This window comes from Heterocephalus glaber, unplaced genomic scaffold (genome assembly GCF_053883595.1).
Source record: "Heterocephalus glaber isolate CG9 unplaced genomic scaffold, H.glaber_assembly_v1.0 deba00001600, whole genome shotgun sequence".
In the NCBI taxonomy this organism is placed as follows: domain Eukaryota; kingdom Metazoa; phylum Chordata; class Mammalia; order Rodentia; family Bathyergidae; genus Heterocephalus; species Heterocephalus glaber.
Window position 1 is genome coordinate 37,952,896 of NW_028258372.1, and position 20,288 is coordinate 37,973,183.

General features: G+C 51.3%; 1 protein-coding gene across 12 annotated transcripts in view; it reads left to right on the forward strand.

Annotated features, from left to right (window-relative positions):
* Nav1 (neuron navigator 1) overlaps nucleotides 1–20,288 on the forward strand; it is a 280,922-nt gene that overhangs the window by 91,257 nt on the left and 169,377 nt on the right. For all 12 annotated transcript variants that reach the window (XM_087194151.1, XM_087194150.1, XM_087194148.1 and 9 more), the window contains 2 exons: nucleotides 7,795–8,529; nucleotides 13,360–13,463. In XM_087194151.1, coding sequence (XP_087050277.1) covers nucleotides 7,823–8,529; nucleotides 13,360–13,463 — 811 coding nt within the window. In that variant the 5' untranslated portion in view covers nucleotides 7,795–7,822. The remainder of the gene's footprint in view (nucleotides 1–7,794; nucleotides 8,530–13,359; nucleotides 13,464–20,288) is intronic.

A 20,288-nucleotide genomic window follows, 5' to 3' on the forward strand; every position in this document is an offset into this window, starting at 1 on the left:
TAAATGACATTGCAGTCTGTCCTCGGTCCTGAGGACCTCCTCACGATGCCCAGTCTGAGAAGCACAGTGGTCTGCAGGGTAGGGAAGCCAGGTAGTCTAGGGGAAGAGCAGGAGCAGGAGTCACTGAGGCTCTGCTGCTACACTGAAGTATGACCACACCCCGGTGCCATCCAAGAGCTAAACAAGAACCACAGTCCATTGATACTGAGTGGCCACAGTGGGTTTCACAGAGGGCACATTGCTGGAGATGGATGAGCGTGGGTGGACACAGGGCCCTCCTTACCTCTGGGCTGGACAGGAAGTGGCCCACAGGGGAAGAGAGCAAGGGACCAGAGAGGAGGCAGGAAAGACTCAAGCTCGAGGGTGTGTGTGTGTGTGTGTGTGTGTGTGTGTGTGTGTGTGTAAGTTGGGAATGGTGACCTGTGCCTGTAATCCCAGTACTCTGGGAGACTGAGGCAGGAGGACTGAAAGCTTGAACCTAGACTGGGAAAGTTAGGGACTTAATATACCTGTCTCAAAATAAAAAATAAAAAAGGGCTGGGATGTAGCTCAGTATAAGGCTCTGGGTTCAATCTCAAGTATCTTTAAAAAAAAGTGTTGCCAGAGTGAGCAAGTTATATGGCGTATTTGTGTACATGTGAGTGCAAGTGTGAGTGTCACACACACCTCTGTGTGTCTGCAGATATGAGGTGTGTGAGAGTGTGTCTTAGTCCAGCAGACGGGGTAATTTATAAACCGATTGCAGTTCTGGAGGCTGGAAAGCCAAGGTCACGGCTTCAGTATACTCAGCACTGGGTGGGAGCCCGTTCCTTATAGCTGGAGCCTTCTGTGTGTGCTCACGTGGTGGAAGGAGGGTCTGAACAGGCCCCCTACAGCCTCTTTTCTTAAGGCCACTAATCCTATTCATGAAGGCAGAGTCCTCCTGACCTAATCACTTCCCGAAGTCCTCACCTCTTAATACGATTGCATTGGAGATTAGGATTCAACGTGTGACATTGGAAAGGACACAGACACAGAGGGTTTTTTTTAGGGGGGAGGGCACTAGGGATTGCACTGAACTACATCCCCAGGCCTTTAGTTTTTTATTTTGAAGGAAGATCTTGCTATATCCGGGCTCAAAATTGTGATCCTCCTTCCTCAGCCTCCCAGAGTGTTGGGATTGCAGGTGTACAACACCACGCCAGGCTCACACTTCTGTTTTTAGCCCCGACTCTGTTCCCTTCAGTGTCTGTGCCTCCGTACTCGAGCAGAGATGGTCTAACCCTTTCCTGTGAACAATTCTAGTATTTTTCTCCTTCTCCTTTTTATCTTCCCTTCTCTCCCCTCCTCTTAAGATGACACATCCAGCCTCTCAACGCCGTGGTTAAAGTGTTCTGACCTCTCGAGTGGGCATCTTAACTGCTTTCCCAGAGCGCAGGCGCCGCCCTCCTTCGTGGGCCGCTGCAGGAGGAGCTGTCCTATCAGCACCACGCCACCGCCCCGCGCGCCCTGCACGCCCCGCCCTCCCGTCCGCCACCGTGCGCCTCAAGGGCAGAAAGGGCGGTGCAGAGCCCAGACAAACCGTGCGGCCTCGGCAGGAGGGGACTGTCTTCCTCCCCCGCCAATTGGAGTGAGCTGGTACTTAGACTCTCACCGTCTTCTGAGCCAGAGTAAAATATTTATAAGCCCCAAATACTTCTTGGCTCTGGGTTTTGCAGAGCACTAAGCCAACAGCCTCCGTTTATCTGATGGGACCGGGATGACCCGAGGCTGACAGGAGGGGTGGTGGAGGGAGTCTGGGCTGAGGCTGGGCTCGGACTGTAGGGCGACATCCGTGGAGCTGGACCGCCTGGGTCTGACCTTGGCTCTGCCATTTTCTGGCTGTGTGATCCTGAGCAAGTTCTTCATCCTCTCTGTGCTTCAGTGTCAGTGCCTCTGAAGTGGGAATGATATTAATAGAACCAACTCACGGGACAATTGCCAGTGCGTACAGGTGGAGCACTTAGCATGCTTCCCGGCACACAGCCAGCAAGTGCAACTAAAAAGAATTTGGTTTAAAAATAAAGCACCAGGGTTCGGATGCGAATGCAGGCGGTGGGGGTGGAGACTGGAAGGGGAGGAGCGGGACGAGGTGGGAGTGCATGTTGTGCGTGGCCTGTGACCCATGCCAGTTTCCGGACAGGTCAGCCTTGCCAGGAAGCCACCGGGATCTTGATTCACTAGCTCCTTCCGGTCTGGAAGGAGGGGCAGTTGTTCTTAATTTCTGCTAGTTCTTGAGCACCAGTTCACGAGTCCATCACCGTGCTGAGAGCCTTACTTTTATATTCTCATTTGATCTACGAAATCCTATGCCTCATTATTGCAGATGAGGACTCTGAACTGAGTCAACTCAACTTGTCTAAAGCCACAGAGCAGGAAGTAGCAGAGCCAAGATTTGAACCCAGGTCCTCCAGACTCAAAAGTCTTGACACTTGCCACTCCACGTTTTTCAGACTGTCTAGTTTCCTGCTCCTCCCACTCGTGGACAGTAGGGCAGTATCATAGCCAGCATGGACACAGGGCTTTTCCTGTTGATTTTACAGGTTCTGATCCTGGCCTGGCAGTTTCTCTGATTCTCCTCTGCTCTGCCAGGGGCTCCAGGGGAAGCAGACAGCTCGGGCTTTGTCCCTGGCTATGTGGGATGGAGGGATACTTGAAAAAGAAGGTTATTTGTCCTGTGGTCATAAAAGCAAAAAGTACTTGGTTAATCCTTACTATGTTTTAAGCACTTTATTTAAATCTGTCTCACTTTTCAAAGCAGCCCTGTGACATAGGTCCTGGTCTTAGTCTCATTTTACAGATCAGAAAACTCAGGGGTTCTGGAACTTGCTTCACTGAGGCCACACTGTCAGCCAATGACAGAGCCAAGCCTTGGACCCAGGACTCTGGCTCCAGAGTTGACCCGCTAACCAGACGGTCACAGTCTCAGTGAAGAGCGGGGTCCGATTGTGGAACTGATGGTCAGACTCAGGGCCTGGGGGATCCTGTCACCAAAGCCCCTTCTCCCCAGGCTGTAGGTGCCAGCCACCAACCCTGCTGCCTCTTCGTGAAGCCTACCCAGGCCCTGTCTCATCGACATGGTGACCTAGTCCTGTGGCACTTTGTTTTGCCTCTCTTGATACACATTGCACTTACTGCTTAGTGTGCACAGGCCTCTTCCCTACCAGACTGCTTGATCCTTGAGAGCAGAACCTGGGTCTCAGCCACAGCGATTGCTGCAGCACCTGGTAGAGCACCTGGCATATGGATGGTGCCCAACCAAGGTGTGTGGTTGTGGAACAAAGGGATCCTGCCACAAATCCCTTTGTAAATGGGATGCTGTTTGTAATGGGAATAGTAACTCCCTAATGTGGCTTACTGAAGACAGGGGTCCTTTTGTTCATTGAGGTCAAATAAAATTTCAGATCAGGGTGCTAAGCACATATTTGTGGATAAAGTTTCTGGTAGGATCCCTCAACTACACACACACACACACACACACACACACACACACACACACACTCCCTTGCTTCTCCTTGTGGCTCCACCCCCACCCTTCTTTGACCCTCCTCAAACACAATGTGAAGGTTTCTCAAAGGATGACTGATACTGCTAGCCATGCTCTTTGGCTAGAACATAGTCCTATCCCAAAGAGGCACAATTTCTCCTTGCTTCTCTGGGCATTTCTGTCCAACACTGAGGTCTGGGAAATGGAGGTCATTACAGCTAACCCTGTTCATCTCAGGAGGCCAAACATTTTCCTAGCATTATCTTGTTCAGGCTGCTCAGGACCTGAGACACGGAAGTCTGGGTGAGGCAGGAAGGGAACTGAGCCCTGGGCAAGTATGGAGTCTCTCAGATCATTTGATGCATTAAGAATGCAGACACCTCCATGGGTCTGAGGCTCAGAGTCCAACAACCCGTGTGTACTCTCCCCACCCCCCCACCTCTTCACCCCCTCTGTCTGTCAAGATCCGTAATCCCAGCCTCCACCCCAACCCCACCAACTAGCCTATTAAGTCTGTGGCCAGGTTGGATTAGACTCATCGTCTCCCTCCCCTTCTTCATGCTGCCTGCAGTCTCCCCTGGGACACTGTCCCGGTACCACCCTCATCCTTAGTACCACCCAAGGCAATCAACTTGGGGACAGGAAGAGTGGGTGATAAATGAGGACTATTGGGGGAAGAAGAGAAGGAAAAGAGACCTCTCTCACCCCAAACCTGGCTGCCTATGACTGATTTCCTTCTCCTCTGGTTTCCAACCTATAACCTAGGCTCAGCCTCCCCACCCCCACTTCCAATTCCAGACCTATCTCTGGAAAGTCCAGAGCAGCTGTCATAGCAAGGAGAGTGTTCATCAGAGACTGGGGATGTGCGGGGCTAGGCTGCATGTACAGTGCTGAGCAGGGCCGAGGAAGGGATCCATCCTGGAGCCTCAGAGTCTCGCCTGGCTGCGCTGGAACCACCCTGCTCTACCATTTTCCAACCTTGTATGCCTTGGGTAGCTCACTTCACCTCCTCCTTGTTTTCCTTACCTGTGAAACAGGGATAATAAAATTGGCCATTCTAGTTGTTGTATGGATTAGAAATAATGTCTCAATAAAAGAGGTGGTTGCAAGGTCTAATATGGGAGCACTTGGTGCTGAATATCCTAGGAGATCCCCTTACAGATGCAGAGTACCTGTGGGCTCCCCCAAGGCAAACTAGGAAGGTTCCTGGGTGACCTCTTTACTACCGGTTAGAATCACTCACTGTCTGGGGAGCCCTCCATCACCCCAAAGCTGGTCTGGTTCTCCCAGGCTCCACCAGGGACAGAGTTGTCACATTCCCATGTGCATCCTGCTCCCAGTCCTCTGGAGAAGAAGAGAGTGCAGGGTCCCAACTGCAGTGGAGAGGGAGGGTGTGGTCCTGTGACCTGCCTTAGGAGTGTCTCACAATCCTCTCCCCCTCGAGCTCCTTTAAAAATGATGAGCCAGTAAGAGCAGCAACCATCCGTGCTCCATTAGCGAGTGAGGCAGAAGCAGCGTCCTCAGCCTTCAGACTCCCTGAACTGGCAGGCTGGCCAGCCACAGCCGGGGGCCTTGGGAAGTCTGGCCCCAGAGTGTGGAGGCCTGTCACTGTAGAGCTGGGATCTGGGGTTGCATGGAAGGCAGGTGAGTTGGGCTCCCAGAGGGCGGGGTCGGTCCCTGGGGAGTACAACCTGAACCAAGAAACCACTCCCGGGAGAGAATCAGGGAGAAGCAAGGCGAAGTTCTGGGTTCTCCCCGTCACAGATGTGGCTTCCAGAAGGGCCAGTCTAGAGTGCCTAATTGGCTCTGGTCCCACACTGGGATTTGGTGGGGTTTGGGTGTAAGGGCAGAAGCAAAGTGGGCCATGTGGCCCCTTGCCAGTGAGGGGAGCAAACCTGGGAATGCTGAGGTCTGGGCGTGGTCTGAGTCCTTCTTGCAAGCCAGCCAGTGCACCACCCAGGTGTGTGCTGGAGGCCAAGGCAGCAGCTCAGCACCACAGAAACCTCTGAGCAGGTCTGCGCTTGTGCTTCCGGTCTGGCTTAGCAGATGCACAGAGGTGACCACTAAAAGGGTGTTAGTATGGAAGGGTGACAAAGTAAATCTACTCTCCTCTCTACTGGGGGAGAATTCTGCCTACAAGCCCTCAGGCTCAGGCATAGTGTACTTTTCTCGCCTCGAAGACTCCAAGTCTTCTCCTGTCTGCAGTTTCTAGATATTTTCCTGCCCTCATTTTGCAGGTGGCATGGAGAAGTTAGTAATTATTTTCTAATTCTCACAACCGCAGGCACCACCCACTTGACTCCCCTCAGATCCATTGATAAAAGTGCTTCTCAGTCCCCCTTGCAGGGCAGTCCTGGGCATGCTAGTGCTGGAGACGGTGGGCAGGCAGAGCATCATGTCAGTCTGCAGCCCGGTGAGTGGCAGGAAGCGGCGTGAGAGAGATGGGGGGAAGCAGAAGCTTGGCTGCCCTTGGACATGCTCTAGCCCGTCCAATAATGGTATCAAGTCATTGAAGTACAAAGTAGAGGAAAAGGGGAGGGAGTCACAAAACATCTCCATAAGCCCTGACTCTCACACTCATTACAAGCTCTGGTTCTATAAGTCCATCAATGCTCAATGCTCCACATGGACTTCTTAGAGTTTAGCCTGTAGCTGGTCCCAGACCACAGAGTCAAAGGTCAGGGAAAGGCCAACACCAGCCATGAGCCAGCCCAGGCTTTTGCTGACAGCTTCATCAACAGTACGCAGGGGGCTTCCCGAGGTCTCAGGTGGACTGGCTGTGCTTTGGTGGCTTTCCACCGTCCCAGACGTCCTTTGTCTCCATCTGCACCCAGTGACAGCTCAACCCTGTGAGAGGCAACTGAGTATTTCCATTGTATGCGAATCCTTGCCCACATCTTTAATCATTTTCCTAGGATAAATTCGAGAACCAGCATTATTCCCATAGCAATGTATGAGCACTCCCATACTCTTAGCAACATTCATAATTTTCTGAATGATAGTGAAGATGATACCAACAAATCAGAATCTATTTAATTTGCACATATTAAATTTCTGTGGGAGTTTTTTTTATCTCTTTTGTTTTGGTTAATTGTATTTAATATGTTGTGAGTTTCTTGCTTATCTTTGGCCCTTTATTCTGTAGAGTGATTGGTTAATATTGACTTGGTAGAACTGCCTATAATAGAATTCTTTGTTTTTCATACTTGCTGCAAGTATTTTTGCTTTTTTTTTTATGCCTCAAACCTCTTGAAAGGGTATTTTGTTTTGTTGGTCCATGCAGAGATTTTAATTTTTATGTACTCAGAATCTATCAGTATTTTCCTTTCTGATTTCTGCCTTTGATGCCATACTTCCCGTAACAGAATTGTGGAAACATCCATGTATGTGTTGTACAAATTTTTTATACTTTCATCTTTTACATTTAACTCTTTAATTATTCCGGAATTGATGGCATGTGTCTTTGTAAACTACTGTGAATTCCCTTTGAAATGAGAGTGATTACTTCATTAATTAACATGGCAGGGCAGGAAGCTAGTAGAGGGGAGGGCTGGAGATCCTGGAGGGAGATGAGATAATTACCGAATCAAGGCTTGGAAGAGAACAGATCGAGTGCTGTTGGCAGGAGGTGTGCAGAGGGAGCTGCCTCGAGTCAAAGGTGGGACCCAATGTCGAAGAGTAGATGACAGTCAGGAGGTGGCAGAGGTTTTGTGCCAGGATAGGAGGTAATGGTGGGTAGGGAATGAGTAGAGAGGAGGACTGTGATCCAGGTGCCCAAATTCCCGGTGGCAGGAGCCTCAAGGAGAGAGGGTTACCAGTTACAAGGACCAGTGACTGATCCTTGCACTTTTGGGTCCATGGGCTTGGGGAAGAAGATAGTACTGCACTGGGGAGGCATCCTGGGGAGATCCAGAAGCCAGCTGAGCATGTGCGCGTGGCAGGAGCGTGAGGAGAAAAGGCTGAAGACATGAGGGAGTTTGTCTACCGGGAGCAGGACGTTCTAGGCTGTGGTACCAAGGAAGATCTGAGAGGCCGGGCTTGCGTCCCTAATCAGTGGAGAAGAAGAGTGAAGTTAAGTGAAGCATAGCAATTCCCAGAGCACTTTTGCATAAGAGCTGGCAAGGGCCTCACCACTTCAGCTCTTCAGAGCAGAAAGGTTCAGGGATTTGCTGACTCAGGCAGGGTGGGAACCCAGCAGTCCCGAAGCCCAGCCTGGGAGCTCGAGCCTCCCCTCTGGCCCAGCAGCATAGTTCCTTCTCTGACCGTGTTCTTCCCTCCACTCTTTGCAGGACAGTAGTCCACTCTGCCGGCCACGCCATGAATGGGATGGCCAACGTGAATTCAGCCAGCCGCCCTCACTACCCCTCCTCCATCCCTGTGCCCAGAGCCTCTTCCCAGACCAGGATTCACACTCCGGGTGCATCTCCTCAGCTGCGGCCGCACCAGGCTGGCTTGACCCTTAGCCCCCAGCGAGCGGCCTCCCCGAGGCTGGGCAAGGCTTCGGGCTCTTCCAGAAACTCCTCGCCCAAGGCCTCCCTTGGGAGAGGCTCCCCAAGGCCTGCTGGGGCAGCAAGGGAGTTGGCTGAAGGTGGTGAAGGCCTCCCCAGGTCCCCCTGGAGCAGTCCCAGAGTAACCCCAAGGGCGGCCCCCTCCACCCGGGCCGGTTCCGGAAGAGTCGGGGCTACACAAGGCATCCAGGGAAAGAAAAAGAAGGCCCAGGAAGGGATTCCAGTGCGCCAGACCCGTGGCAGGAGCCCACCCCGGACAAGTGCTCATGGAGAAACTCCAATACCAGGGGCTCCTGAAGGGCGAAAGCCTCCTAGTGGCCCAGGAAAAGATCAAAGAGATCTAAACTACCCATGTTCTTCGGAGCCTGACAGTGGAGCAGCTTCAGGGGCCCTGTCTCCGGCTTACAGCCCAGCGCAGAGCCAGCGCCCCCCTCCCACCCCAGGGACCATTAGCTTCTCCTCGGTCCATCAGCAGAGCCAACCCATCACAGCCACCGTGGCCCCCTTCCAGTACAGGTGAGCTGGGGGAGCAGGCTGGAGGGGAGGAGGGAACTATGCAGCTGGCACTTAGGCAAGGCGGGAGGGGAGGGCTTTGATGATGGACACCAGAGGGCTCCAGGGTATGGAGGAAGAGCCTGGGCAGATGGAGGCCTTGAGAGTGGGAAGTTTGGCGAGCTGAGCTGGGACTGAGGACACAGAATGGGACCCTAACTCAGCTCTGGTCTTTCTGGACGCTGGGGACTCCACAGAAAACAGACTCATAAGGAGGGATTTCTTTTTTTTTTTTTTTTTGGAGGGGGGCATTTCTTAGTATTTGCATTTCTCCTGCTTTCTGGGAAATGATGAAACAAAATATTAGGTATTGTGGATGCTTAAACAGCTAGTGTGTTAGTCACTTTCCTGTTGCTGGAACAAAATACTTGACACCCACAATTTACAGAGAGGTTTATCTTGGCTCAGATTTCAAGAGTTCAGTCTATTGTTAGGTGGCCCCGAGGCAGAAAGGTTATGGTGGAAGGGCCTGGCAAAGGGTGGTTGCTCAACATATGGCAGCCAGGAAGCAGAGAGAAAAGGGGGGCGCCAGGGAGGGAGACAGCTCCTCCAAAGGCAAGCCTACAGAGACATTCCTCTTCCACCTGGGCGTCACCTCCCAACACACAAAGCTATGAACTCATCAAATGGATTAGTCCCTTGATGAATGTAATGCTCCCGTGATCCGTTCACCTTCCAGAAGCCCCGGCGCTGTACGCAGGCACCTGCTCCAGAACATTGTAGATCTAAATCACAGCAGCTAGGTACATAGGTGGGTGGGTAAGTAAGTAGGTATGTGCTTCTTGCTTTATTCATATTGGACATTTGTCACCACTGTGCATGAGGCAGACTGCATTGTCCTGGACACTGTGCTTTTACTTTATGGTGAATGAAATCCTGTTTCACGGTTTTGTTTCCATAATGCTTTGTGTCTGTCCCTCTCACATGTCCTTGTTCACTCCACCTATTATATTGGCTTATACATATCAGCGGTCAGTGATACTATTACATAGCTACAATAGGCACTGCTTTCATTGGTACTGCCAGTGGCTGACCAGTATTCCAACAATGTGGCCACTAAGCCCATCTCTTCAGCTTGTTTCAGACATGACAAGTTAAATGCAGAGAAAAGACACTTAGCCAACTATGCTTTGTAAATAAAAATTTAACTCTTTACTAAAATGACCACATTAAGTAACATTTGCCTACTTTTAATGACTAATATTTAAACTACTTTTAATGAGTAATTATTATACATTTCAGGAAGACTCAAATGCACATTAAGACCCTTCCTGAGTAAACTCACTTCCCATTTCTTTCCTATGCTCATGCCAGAAGAAGCTCTTATTTGTATTTTGGGTATAGAAAAGCTTGCATGTTGCTTCCTAGACACTGGGGCCTCTGAGACATCAGAGCGCAGGATGTGGGGCAGAGACCCTCTAAGGGCTTCGGGCTTCACTGAGACACTTATGTGTGTCTTGACCTCTGGACAATCCAGCGCAGCCTTATAGTACAGTAACAGGTATTTGGGGTCCAGGACAAGCAAGTGAATAGTCCCGCCATATCCTACTGTATTCAGGCCTCCTTTATCATGCTGCATTCATATATGAGTACCACATCTTCAAAGGACATTAACACACCAAAACTCACTTAGGGAAAGATCAACAGGCTAGTAAGGGATCCCAAAAAAAGGCATTATAAAAATGATTAAAGGAACTAAAGAAGTTTGCTTTGGAAGAGGAAGGCTTAGAAGGACCTGAGAGCTGTTCTCGAGTGTTTGAAAGGCTGTCATGTTGTGGGATGAATTAGATTTACTTGGTGCAGCTCCAAAGAGCTAACTCAGCATCATGTGGCTAGAAGTTAGTTCTTGGCAGATTGGAGGCTTGATAGAAGTTTCCAGCAAGTACAGAGGATTGTCAGTTGGCTGTCAGGCAGCAAACTCCCCATCCCTGCAGGAATTCCAGCAGCTCCCATGGCCAGGGAGTTCTTACCGGTGATCCCTGGCTCTCTAATCATCCCTTCTGCTGGACTGTCCTGCCCACAAAGTACACTAATGTCCTTTTCCAGAGGGACAATTCACTCTGTCCCTTGTGACTTTCTCAACTTAGATTCTATCTGTTGTTTGTTTGTTTTTGGGGGTACCGGGGATCAAACTCAGGACCTTGCACTTGTGAGGCAGGCGCCGGAACCACTGAGCTAAATCTCCAGCCTCAACTTAGATTCTAAAGCTGAGTGAGAACTCAAGAAACAAAATGCAAGGCAGACCTTCTTTCTGTGGTTCTTGGGATAGAACCTAGGACCTCTCACCTGCTAGGCAAATGCTCTGCCGTGAAGCTACACCCCAACCCTGGCTTTCCTTTGAATGTCTTTTCTCCAGTCAACTAAATGTTTTCCTGGTGACTCTTGGACTTTCTTCTTCTACCTGATACTCTTTGTTTTGAATTCATTCCTTCGGGGAAAAGTGTCTAGGTATTAAACTGCTTAAGATTTTGCATTATGCACTGTATAAGACCCCTGATATATTTAGAACCTGACATTTTCCTAGGGAGGTCAGAATATTTTCCTCTGAAGATTTCAATGCAATTTAAATGGAATCATGTCTCCTTCATTCAGCAAACATTTATCATTATGTTTGCATTTTGAACACAAGTGGAAACATGTCACATCTTCCCAGTAGGAATTTTCTTTGCCACCCCACCGCCCAGAGCCTGCTCCTTTCAGGTCCTGGATTAGGGCTACAGGGAGGGTCATGGGTGAGAACAGGCAAGGGTGAGAATTGGGGCAAGGAAACCCCCAGATGCTTCAGGCAGATGGCCGGGCCCCAGCACACCCTGCAGGGCCAAGATCTGCTGCCATGGACAACTCTGCCAAGACCCCAGCTGGGCCACCCTTGCAAACTTCAGATCCAAAGAGGTGCCATCTGCTCTCTAGAAACTATAGACATCTTGTTTTCGTGGAAATCTGCTCCCCACTCACAGCACCCTGGGCCTGCTGCAAAGCCCTAGGTGGATGCAGAAGCAGAGTTTCCGGGGCTTTCTGCCGCATCTCCAGCCTGGTTACGCCTGACCTGCTTCTCCGGGGGGCGAACCCATCAGCCACCTTTTGCCCTTCCCCATCCTCCCAGCCATCTCTTTTCAAAGGACCTGGGTGCAGTTCTCCCAGTGAAGTCCATCTTCTGCCATCTGCCCCTTCCTCTGGATGCCCCTGCTCTCTGGCCAGGAGAAGGTGCAGTGGCCCAAGGCCTGCCCTCTGGATCCTCTGGTCTCAACCCCTTCCTCACTCCCCTCCATGTTCTCAGGAAAGCACCTTGGTAGCCGTACCAGAGCTCTTACCGTTTCTACCTGCCAAGGTTTTCTTTCCCCGACGGTCACTCCTTCCTTCATCAGGCAAGCCTTGGGGTGGACTTCTGGCTAATAGTGTCAGGAGTGTAGGGTTATATGTGTCGCCATTCTGGTTTTCTCCCCTCTGGTTCAACTTCCGTTTAACTTGCAGTATAGATAGCACTGTCCTTTCAGGCAGAGAAGTAGCCAGAAGTGGAGGCCTGGTGTATTTGGGGAGGTAGAGGCAGGTGTGGATTGAAGAGCAAAGCTGACTGAAAGCAGAAGGCTGAAGGCTGCCTTCTTCCATGCTCCTAGGATCCAAGTTCCTTGCACACTTATAATGGAGTAATAATCAGAATAGCAGACCACTCCTGTTTTTGATACTGATTTTACCTGCCTGCTCTGCTGCTAGCTCTTTACAGTGATGATGTTATTCAGTGAAACATTTGATACATTACATAGAATTCCCTCTCCCCAGTAGAACATTTTATTACTTTTTCACTAATACATTGCATTTCTTAGTTCAAAAGCCGGAGTCCATGCTAACTTGCAAATCAGCCAACTCCAGTTTTTCCCTGTCCACTTGGCACTCCCATGCCCGAGCAGTGTTCCTATCGTACCAAGCACCCCTAGGGGCCAGGATGAGGTCTCTTGCTTTCTCCAGTTTACCTCCACCTGCCTTATTCCCAGTGCCCCCCACCCCAGGACCTGCAGACCCAGGAGAGCCCAACACAGCCTGAATGGCTTAGAGAGAGCCAAGTAGAAGCCACAGACCTCCTGCAACCCCAGATGTCAGACTGATCTGAACCTTGGAGGTCATCCCTTCGCCCTGTGATGGAGGCCAGGCCCTGAGTGGCAGAGAGATTTGCTGGCAGTTACACAATGAGCTCACAGCAGAGCTGGGCCCAAGTGATGGCCATCTAGGTGTGGAAAGAACTACAGGCTGGAGAGTGAGAAAAACAAATCTCAAATCTCAGCAGCACCGGAGACTCCCAGGGCCCCTGGCCCAGCCCGTCAGTTTCCCCTCCTGCCTGCACAGTCCTCCCCTCCCCCTCCTGCCAAGCTGCCAGAGAACCCATTTAGCTGGCGACAGCGGGCAGGCAGTGGGCGGGCCAGCTCCAAGAGCCCAGGGTAATTGCCTATAATGAAAGCTCCCACAGCCTTTGTTCCTGGGAGCGAGAGTACAGTTGAGGTTGTGCTCAGAGGTCTGTGTGCACTTGGGAGCTGGTACCCGGAGACCTCACCCTTCCTTCTGCCATGACTGGGTGGTCCTGTTCTCCCAGGAGTCACTGTGACCCAGGCTGAGCCTACTGCTCCTTTCCTGACCTCCTGGTACCTGGCCAGTGCCCGCTGTCCTGTGAATGGGTAGAACATCAAAAGACAACTGATATCACCAGAGGGCGCATGCAGGGTTGAAAAGTCAGACTGGAGGAGTTTTCTTAGCACATGGAGGGGCTCGGAGGCCATGAATGATTGCTTCCTCTTGGACCTACAGGTTGCAGACAGACCAGGATCCTGGCTCCCACCCTCAGGGCAGCTGGGCCCTTGATGGCTACTCCAGCCCCCCAAGCAGGATGGAGAGCAGCCTCTCCGGTGTGGGTAAGTGCTCTGGAGGAAGACTTCCTGCTGGGGGTGGGGACATTGGCCTGGCGCACTTCACTGCCCACGCAGCTCCATCTCTTGACAATGAGACACCAGACTGTGACCCACACTTTGAGTTTTCTCCACGTTTGACTCAACCCAGGGTTGGTCCATTGAATCCAGGAGCACTTCCGGGTCAAGATAGCAGTTGACCAGTGGGTATCATGTTTGTCCAGTGCTCAGGTTGTGGGAGTCGTGTGTGTGTGTGTGTGTGTGTGTGTGTGTGTGTATGTGTGTGTGTGTGTGTGTGTGCGCAATATGTGAGGTTGTGTAAAAGGGAATAAGCTGGGAGAATGGGAGCCAGGTTCTGTATGAAGCCCACATTAAAAGTCAAGGTGGTAGGAGCCCAAGGGGGCAGTGGAGCCATCTCACCAGCTGCTTGACAACTGTGTCCTTTCCCAGGACTGCTTTTAAAAGGCCACTTCTAGGCTGGGAATTTAGCTCAGTGGTTTTGATGCCTGCTGTGTAAGCGCAAGGACCTGAGTTTGATCCCTGGTACCAAAAAAAAAAAAAAAAGGCCACTTCCACATGATCCTTCCTAGTGTCATCCTGTGTTGCAGCCTATCACCAGGTACACTTATACTGTTAACAGCCTCAGGGACCCGAGAGTGACCACACACAGGGATGTTGCTTCTGGGCAGACACTGCTTGTTCCAGCTGCATTCTGGGGTGCCAGTGTCTCTGAACAAATGAACGAGGAGTGAGTAAATGAGCACCTTGTATACCATTGATCAAGTCCTATCTAGGTCAGATGCCAAACGCTTAGCAGTATTTAGAGTATGTCTTAATTTTTCTCACAACATGAAAAGAATGCCTAGGGGATGCTGTGATGCACATCAGAGATATATAAGACTGCATGCTGCAGGGACCCAGCTCGCCCTATAGTTCCTAGGCCAGGGGAATCTTGCCCAGCAAAGTCATGAACTGGCTTTGGAAAACCTAACATTGCCAGAAGGTGTGTCTGGCAGCCTCATCTTGGTGCCCTGCTCTGGTGGATGAGGCTGGGGCATAGAGCACAGACTGACCCTGCCAGAATTTGGCACTAGTGGCATGCCTTTCCTTCCTTCTCTGTGCCCTGCTAGCCAGATGGGCCAGTGTCGCCTTGGCCTATCAGCTGGTCCTTTTAAGACCTCTTTGAAAGGTCAACAGCAGTGATCTTAGATACACTGTGACTGCGTAAACAGAAAAGGCACACTCGCCACTCCATGGCAAGCTCTGCAGAGGAAGGTCCGGGCACAGGGACTAGGCATTTAAACAGTAAGCCCTGCTCCCACAGTAAGTACACATGCAAGAGGACCAGGGCGTGGCGGAGGACACAAGGAAACCAAATTTCACTGGCACTGACAAACCATCAGAATTAGAATGTGGTAACCAGGAAACTATGCGGAGCTCTATTTTTACATTTGCAGTTTTCTTAGTGTAATGGCTTCCTTATGTGAATGCCACATTGTTATAGACTAGTGATCTCCATCCACCTAACCAGGCCCTCGTTCCTAATTCTTATCCCATGAACTGGTGAGATGACTTTTGCTTTTAGCATCTGCTGCAGACTGGCACTAGGAATCTCTGGGGCCTGTCAGCTTCAAGACCACCCTCACCAGCTACAAGTGAGAGTGTCTGACAGATCATAGGGTGGGTGCTGTGGGGGACAGAGAGCTTCGGAGGTGGGCTTCCCACAGAACTGTGAGAAGCACCAGTTTCCTCCATGGCACCTAGGGAAGGGGAGCAGGGTTCACAGCGATGCCTCTGCTCGGGCGCTTGCCAGTTGTCATGGTGACTCATCTTTGCTGAGCGTACACTGCGCTCTCTGATGGGTTGGATGGAGAGAGGGGTTTAGGATTTTCCTTCCTTATGGGAAGCTTAGTCTTCTGAGCTTGAAGAAAACAGAGAAGAGAGGAAGAAAGGAGACAACTGAAAGGTTCCATTTTATGTCTTGCTCTCCCACCCCCCAACCTCAGCCATGACATGACTTATTTATTCAGGTATTCTTTTATTCAGTCTGAAGGCCATCAATGAGCACTTGCCTTGTACCAAACACTGCTGACAGTGAAGGAAAAGGTGAATAAGACTTTGACCTGCCTTCACGGAGTTCACTGTCTGGGGATGTATTCCAGGGAGACTTATGTAGACAATTTGTTGGCCTCCAGAATCCCCACTTAGTGAGCTGACCTTATGGGTTGATAGGAAGCCAGTCAGTCCTGCCTCCCTTGCCAGGTCCTCAGCATGAGAGGGGCACTGAGCTTGTTGCCCCCTCTTTGTGGACGGAGAATTGAGTGCCTTGGAGAGTCATGGAATTATACCACTTTCAGAACCCAGTACAGAATCAACTACTGATTATGTTATTTCCATTCCAATCTGTAGACCACAGTAGATGGGGGCACTTTTCTTGAAGCTCAACTCTTCCCCCTTTCTTTCCATGAACTGTTTGGCAAATTAGTGGAACAGGTGAGTACCGAATCGATAGTAAGCAGCTGTGAGCTCACTAGTCCTCTGTGAGACTGTGTTTGCTCTACCAGCTGAGGACAAGCAACTGGTCTACTTTGGCCCTCTTCCCAGTGTGGTTCCCTCCAGCTTCCAGGCTCCATGCAGCAGAGGGCAGGGGCAGGAGAAGGCCAAAGGGCTTTCTCTGCCTTGTACCACTGCCTGGACACTTTGGACAGAGTCTAAATAAGGCCTTATAATCTTTGAGTAGCAAGAAGCACATTTCCCATGAGGACAAGCTGGCATGATGGTGGCCTTCCTATGTCCCAAAGGCTGTCTGCATCCAGCTGCTCCTGCCTCTGCCCTTGAGTGAGCATGGAAGAATCCAGCTCACAGGTGTTTGCACGTGTGCCCTGACCCTCCTGTGCCCACCTGGCTCTGCTTGAGAGCCCGGCGCTGGTCCATCTGCTCACACTCAGCGACAGGCTGTACACAGGTCACCATCAGATCTTAATTTCGACAGCGAGGGAAGCCAGGGCTGACGCTGCCACATGCCCACATGTGCAAGGCTGTGTGCAGGAGGCCCAGGGAAGGTTGCCGAGGTTTACACAGATTCCTTAATTACTTCCGCTTTTTGGCATGTTGGAATGAGTGCTAAGTGGACGCATAATGAAGGGATCTTTTCTCATCGTAGCATGTGTCACTGGGGAACAAACCGGAGCCTCCTCCCTGGCTTCTTACATGATGGCTGATATATATAGAATGGGAGGGGCAATATGGAGTTTGGCCTCAACCTGGGGTCATTTTACTTCTGCTCCTCTTTCTTTTCCCTTTGAGCCACTGTTAACCTGTTCATGTCCTACAGATTTGGGAGCAGGGGTAGAGCCCTTAATCTAAGAAAACTTGCACACCTGGTGTGCTGTCTGGCAGTTCGGGAGTGAGGTGTGGTATCTGTACTGGCTGAGAGGAGTTTGTTTTGGGCTTCTAGAGAGGGTGCAGCTCAGAGATGCAAGTAGATCACAAAGAGCACAGTAAGCCAAAGCTCTGATGAACCTTCTAGGCCACCCACTCTGGCCTCATTTTCCACTGAACCAGGATAAATGAGGAGAAATGACTCGCTCAAGAGCCATGGTGGGTTAGCAGATGAACTGAAACCCGGACTGGTGCCTGCTGACTCCCCAAACACTAAAATCGGCAAATGATAATAATGACTGCCAGTTACCGAACGCTTGTTATGTGCAAGGCCCATTGCTAGGTGCTCTATCCATAAAGTCCTTTGTGAACACACCTGAGGCATCTCTCTGAAGGCAGCATTGTTACTCTGATATGAGTGAGGAAACTGAGGCTCAGAGAGGTTATGAAAACCTCTGTGAAGACAGAGCTAGGGGCAGCGCAGGATCTGAGGCAGCTCATCTAAAAGTCATGCCTTCTCCTCTAACTCCCCTGCCTTCCCATCTGCTGCCAGTAGTCACCCTTGGTCAGCTTGCATGCTGTCCAGGCTCAATTCAGTCTCCCTCAAGCCCTGCCAAGGAAATGGGGTCAGTGAGCCCCAGTCCCTCTGACATCTCCTTAAACCTGTGCAGGCCCCAGAATGTCGCTGGCATCTCTGTCGCTCCAGTCCTGTGTTATTTCATGCTGAGTTCACACGGCTGTGTTCCTTCCCCTCTGGGGCCAAGATGAGCCGAGGTCTCAGCCATGCGTGGAGAGAGGACGTGCAGACAATTGACTGGAAAACAGGCCAAGCTCAGGGGTGGGTGGCATTAGCCATATTCTCAGGGCACTGGTGGACCAGTGCCAGGGTAGGCTTGGCAGGGCAAGGGGTCTGTGGATGCCCCTTTTGGATAAACAGAGCAGCCTCTGGGACCAAGTGGGCTGACAGGAGTTGGGATGGGAGGTCATAATAACGCTCTTAGCAGCTGACACTTGCTGTGGCTTCTGTGAGCCAGGCATCGTGATAGTACATTTAATCCTTCCAACAACTGCATGAGGCTGGAACTTCACCCCTCATTTGTGTCAGGGCTTTCCCACTTGTACTGTGCAGCTGTGGACAAATTATTTAATCTCTCTATGCCTCCATGTCCTTGGTTGTGAATGGGCATGATGAGGGTATCCTCCTTCAAGAGTTTTGTGACGATTAAATGCATCAATAAGGTACCGTGCCTGAAGACAGCTTGGTGCATAGTGACTGCTAATTTGTGTTCAATATTGTTTGTCATCGAGGAAAGTGCTATGATTTTCTTACTCACTTTACAGATGAGCAAACTGTGGCACTGTGTGGGGAAGTGACTTCCCCAGGGCGGTCCGGCCAGGACTTGTGCTGAGGCAGCCAGGTTTCAGGACTGCATCCTGAATCATCTATGGAAGGGGAGGGGCTCAAGTCCAGGAGGGCCCGGGGAGGTCTCAAGGGGCATGGCAGAGCCAGGTTCTAGGAGAGGCTGGGAAGGAAGAGGCCAGAGGAGCAAGGTCATCCCAGGTATCTTGCTGAAGGGGCTTGAAATAGAAACTAGAGGGATCTGGATTCTGTTGCTTGGGAGGAGGGAGGAGGAGAGAGCAGACTGAGTGGCTTCTCCTGACAGCATTTGGCTGGGAATGGGATTTATCTCCAGGCAGTGACTTGGATCCAGTAAGAGCCATTTTAGTGGCACATCAAGAATAACAGAGGCCAGACAGCCTGGAGTCCTCCTTCCCATGGCTACCCTGGGCGCAGGCCCTTCCCAGACCTCCCTCACTCTAGAAGGCAGGTGAGTGGTCCTTCGTGGAATTTGCAACTGTGAGTGCTCAAGATACAATATATGGGGTTGGGTTTTCTACTGCACTGAGAAAACCAGGGCCTCTGCATCACCCAACTCCAGAGGGAATTTATAGTCATTTGCCAGTTTTTAATTAAGCACTTACTATGTGCCAGATGCTATTCTAGAAGCTTGAGCTACATCCATGGACAAAACAGGCAAATCGTGGAGTTGATGATGAATTCTGGAGCTATGCAGTGTACAACTTGTGCAACTGTACATGATCTACAGAGTCGCTCTGAGCAAGCCCCAACCCTGGAATATGTCTCCCACCCTAGAGAGCATAAGCAGAGCTCTGGCCTCATGGCACTCCCTGAGAAGGCAAGGCAGACTAGGAACCACCCCTCTTCACCCCGAGCCCTTTATGTTAGGGAAGATGAGTAGACAGGAAGGTGATGAACATCTCCCTGTGGTTTTTCTAGAGAATTCTTCTCTCTACACAGTGTCTGCCTGTCCTGGATGTGGCTTCTTCCTGGCAGGCATTTAGAGCTCAGCACCTGCTTCAGTTCCTCCTAGGCAACCCAAGCCCAGTGTTTACTTCTCGTGAGCCGATGGGCCATGGAGAGGGCCTGAGGATGAGGACACTTTCAGGGAGGTGGCCTGGTTCCAAGGTGTCTCCCCAGACGGGAGTGTGGAAGGCAGAGCTGCTCGCTGAACCCCCACCACTGTGGCCCCTGTTCCTCAGACCAGTGTAGGGCCTGACCTCAGGTGCAGCCCTGAAGCTCATGACTTCCGCCTCCCAGACAGGCAGCCTGCAGGGCTTTGTGTCAAGGTGCTGGCTCCAAAGACAGGTTTGGGCAGAATGGGCAGAGACTGGAATGCAGCATCCCACACGGCGCCTACCCCTTGGGAAGAAGAGTGAAATCCCCTGCAGAGAGCGCCCCCACCAAGGCTTACTCAGGAGGAGCTCTGCAGGAGGCAAATGTAGAGTGAGGTGATAGAGGACACAAGAGTGCTAGGAACTACCCCGGGTCACAGCCCTTGTCCACCCAAGCCCTTGAAGGGCCAGAAAGAATCCAAACCCTGCTTGGGGTTCCTCGGGTGAGGCGTGCAGGCCCTCAGAGGGAGCCAAGGATAACTGAAGGTCAGCCAGGGGCATCTTGGAGCAGACAAAGCCCCAAGGGAGGGGAGAACAAGAATTGCCTGGTGGGCTGGGGATTTAGCTCAGTGGTTCCGCCACCAGCCTCGAAAGCACAAGGACCCGAGTTCGATCCCCAGTACCAAAAAAAAGAATTGCCTGGTGGTCCTTTCCTGTAAGGCAGTCACCCCCACCTGCACAGGGGCCAGGAGAGGAGAAGGGAAGGAGGGTGCTTTTGGTGTGAGTGATAGAGGTCAGAGAGCTAAGGAAACTTCCGGACAAGAGGAGAGCTCTGCCCCGTGGGAGTGGAGGGAGAGCAGCCCCAGGTCCACATCCAGACCAGCCAGGTGCAGGAGCTGAGCCCATGAGCTCACCATAGCCTTCCTGCTGGGGAAGCTGGGTTTGCCACGAGCACCGAAGTGGCAAGTTCCCACTGATGAAAGCAGGCCCTGGGAAGGCAAAGTTCTCCTGGCACCGAAGCTCCCGCCCACCACA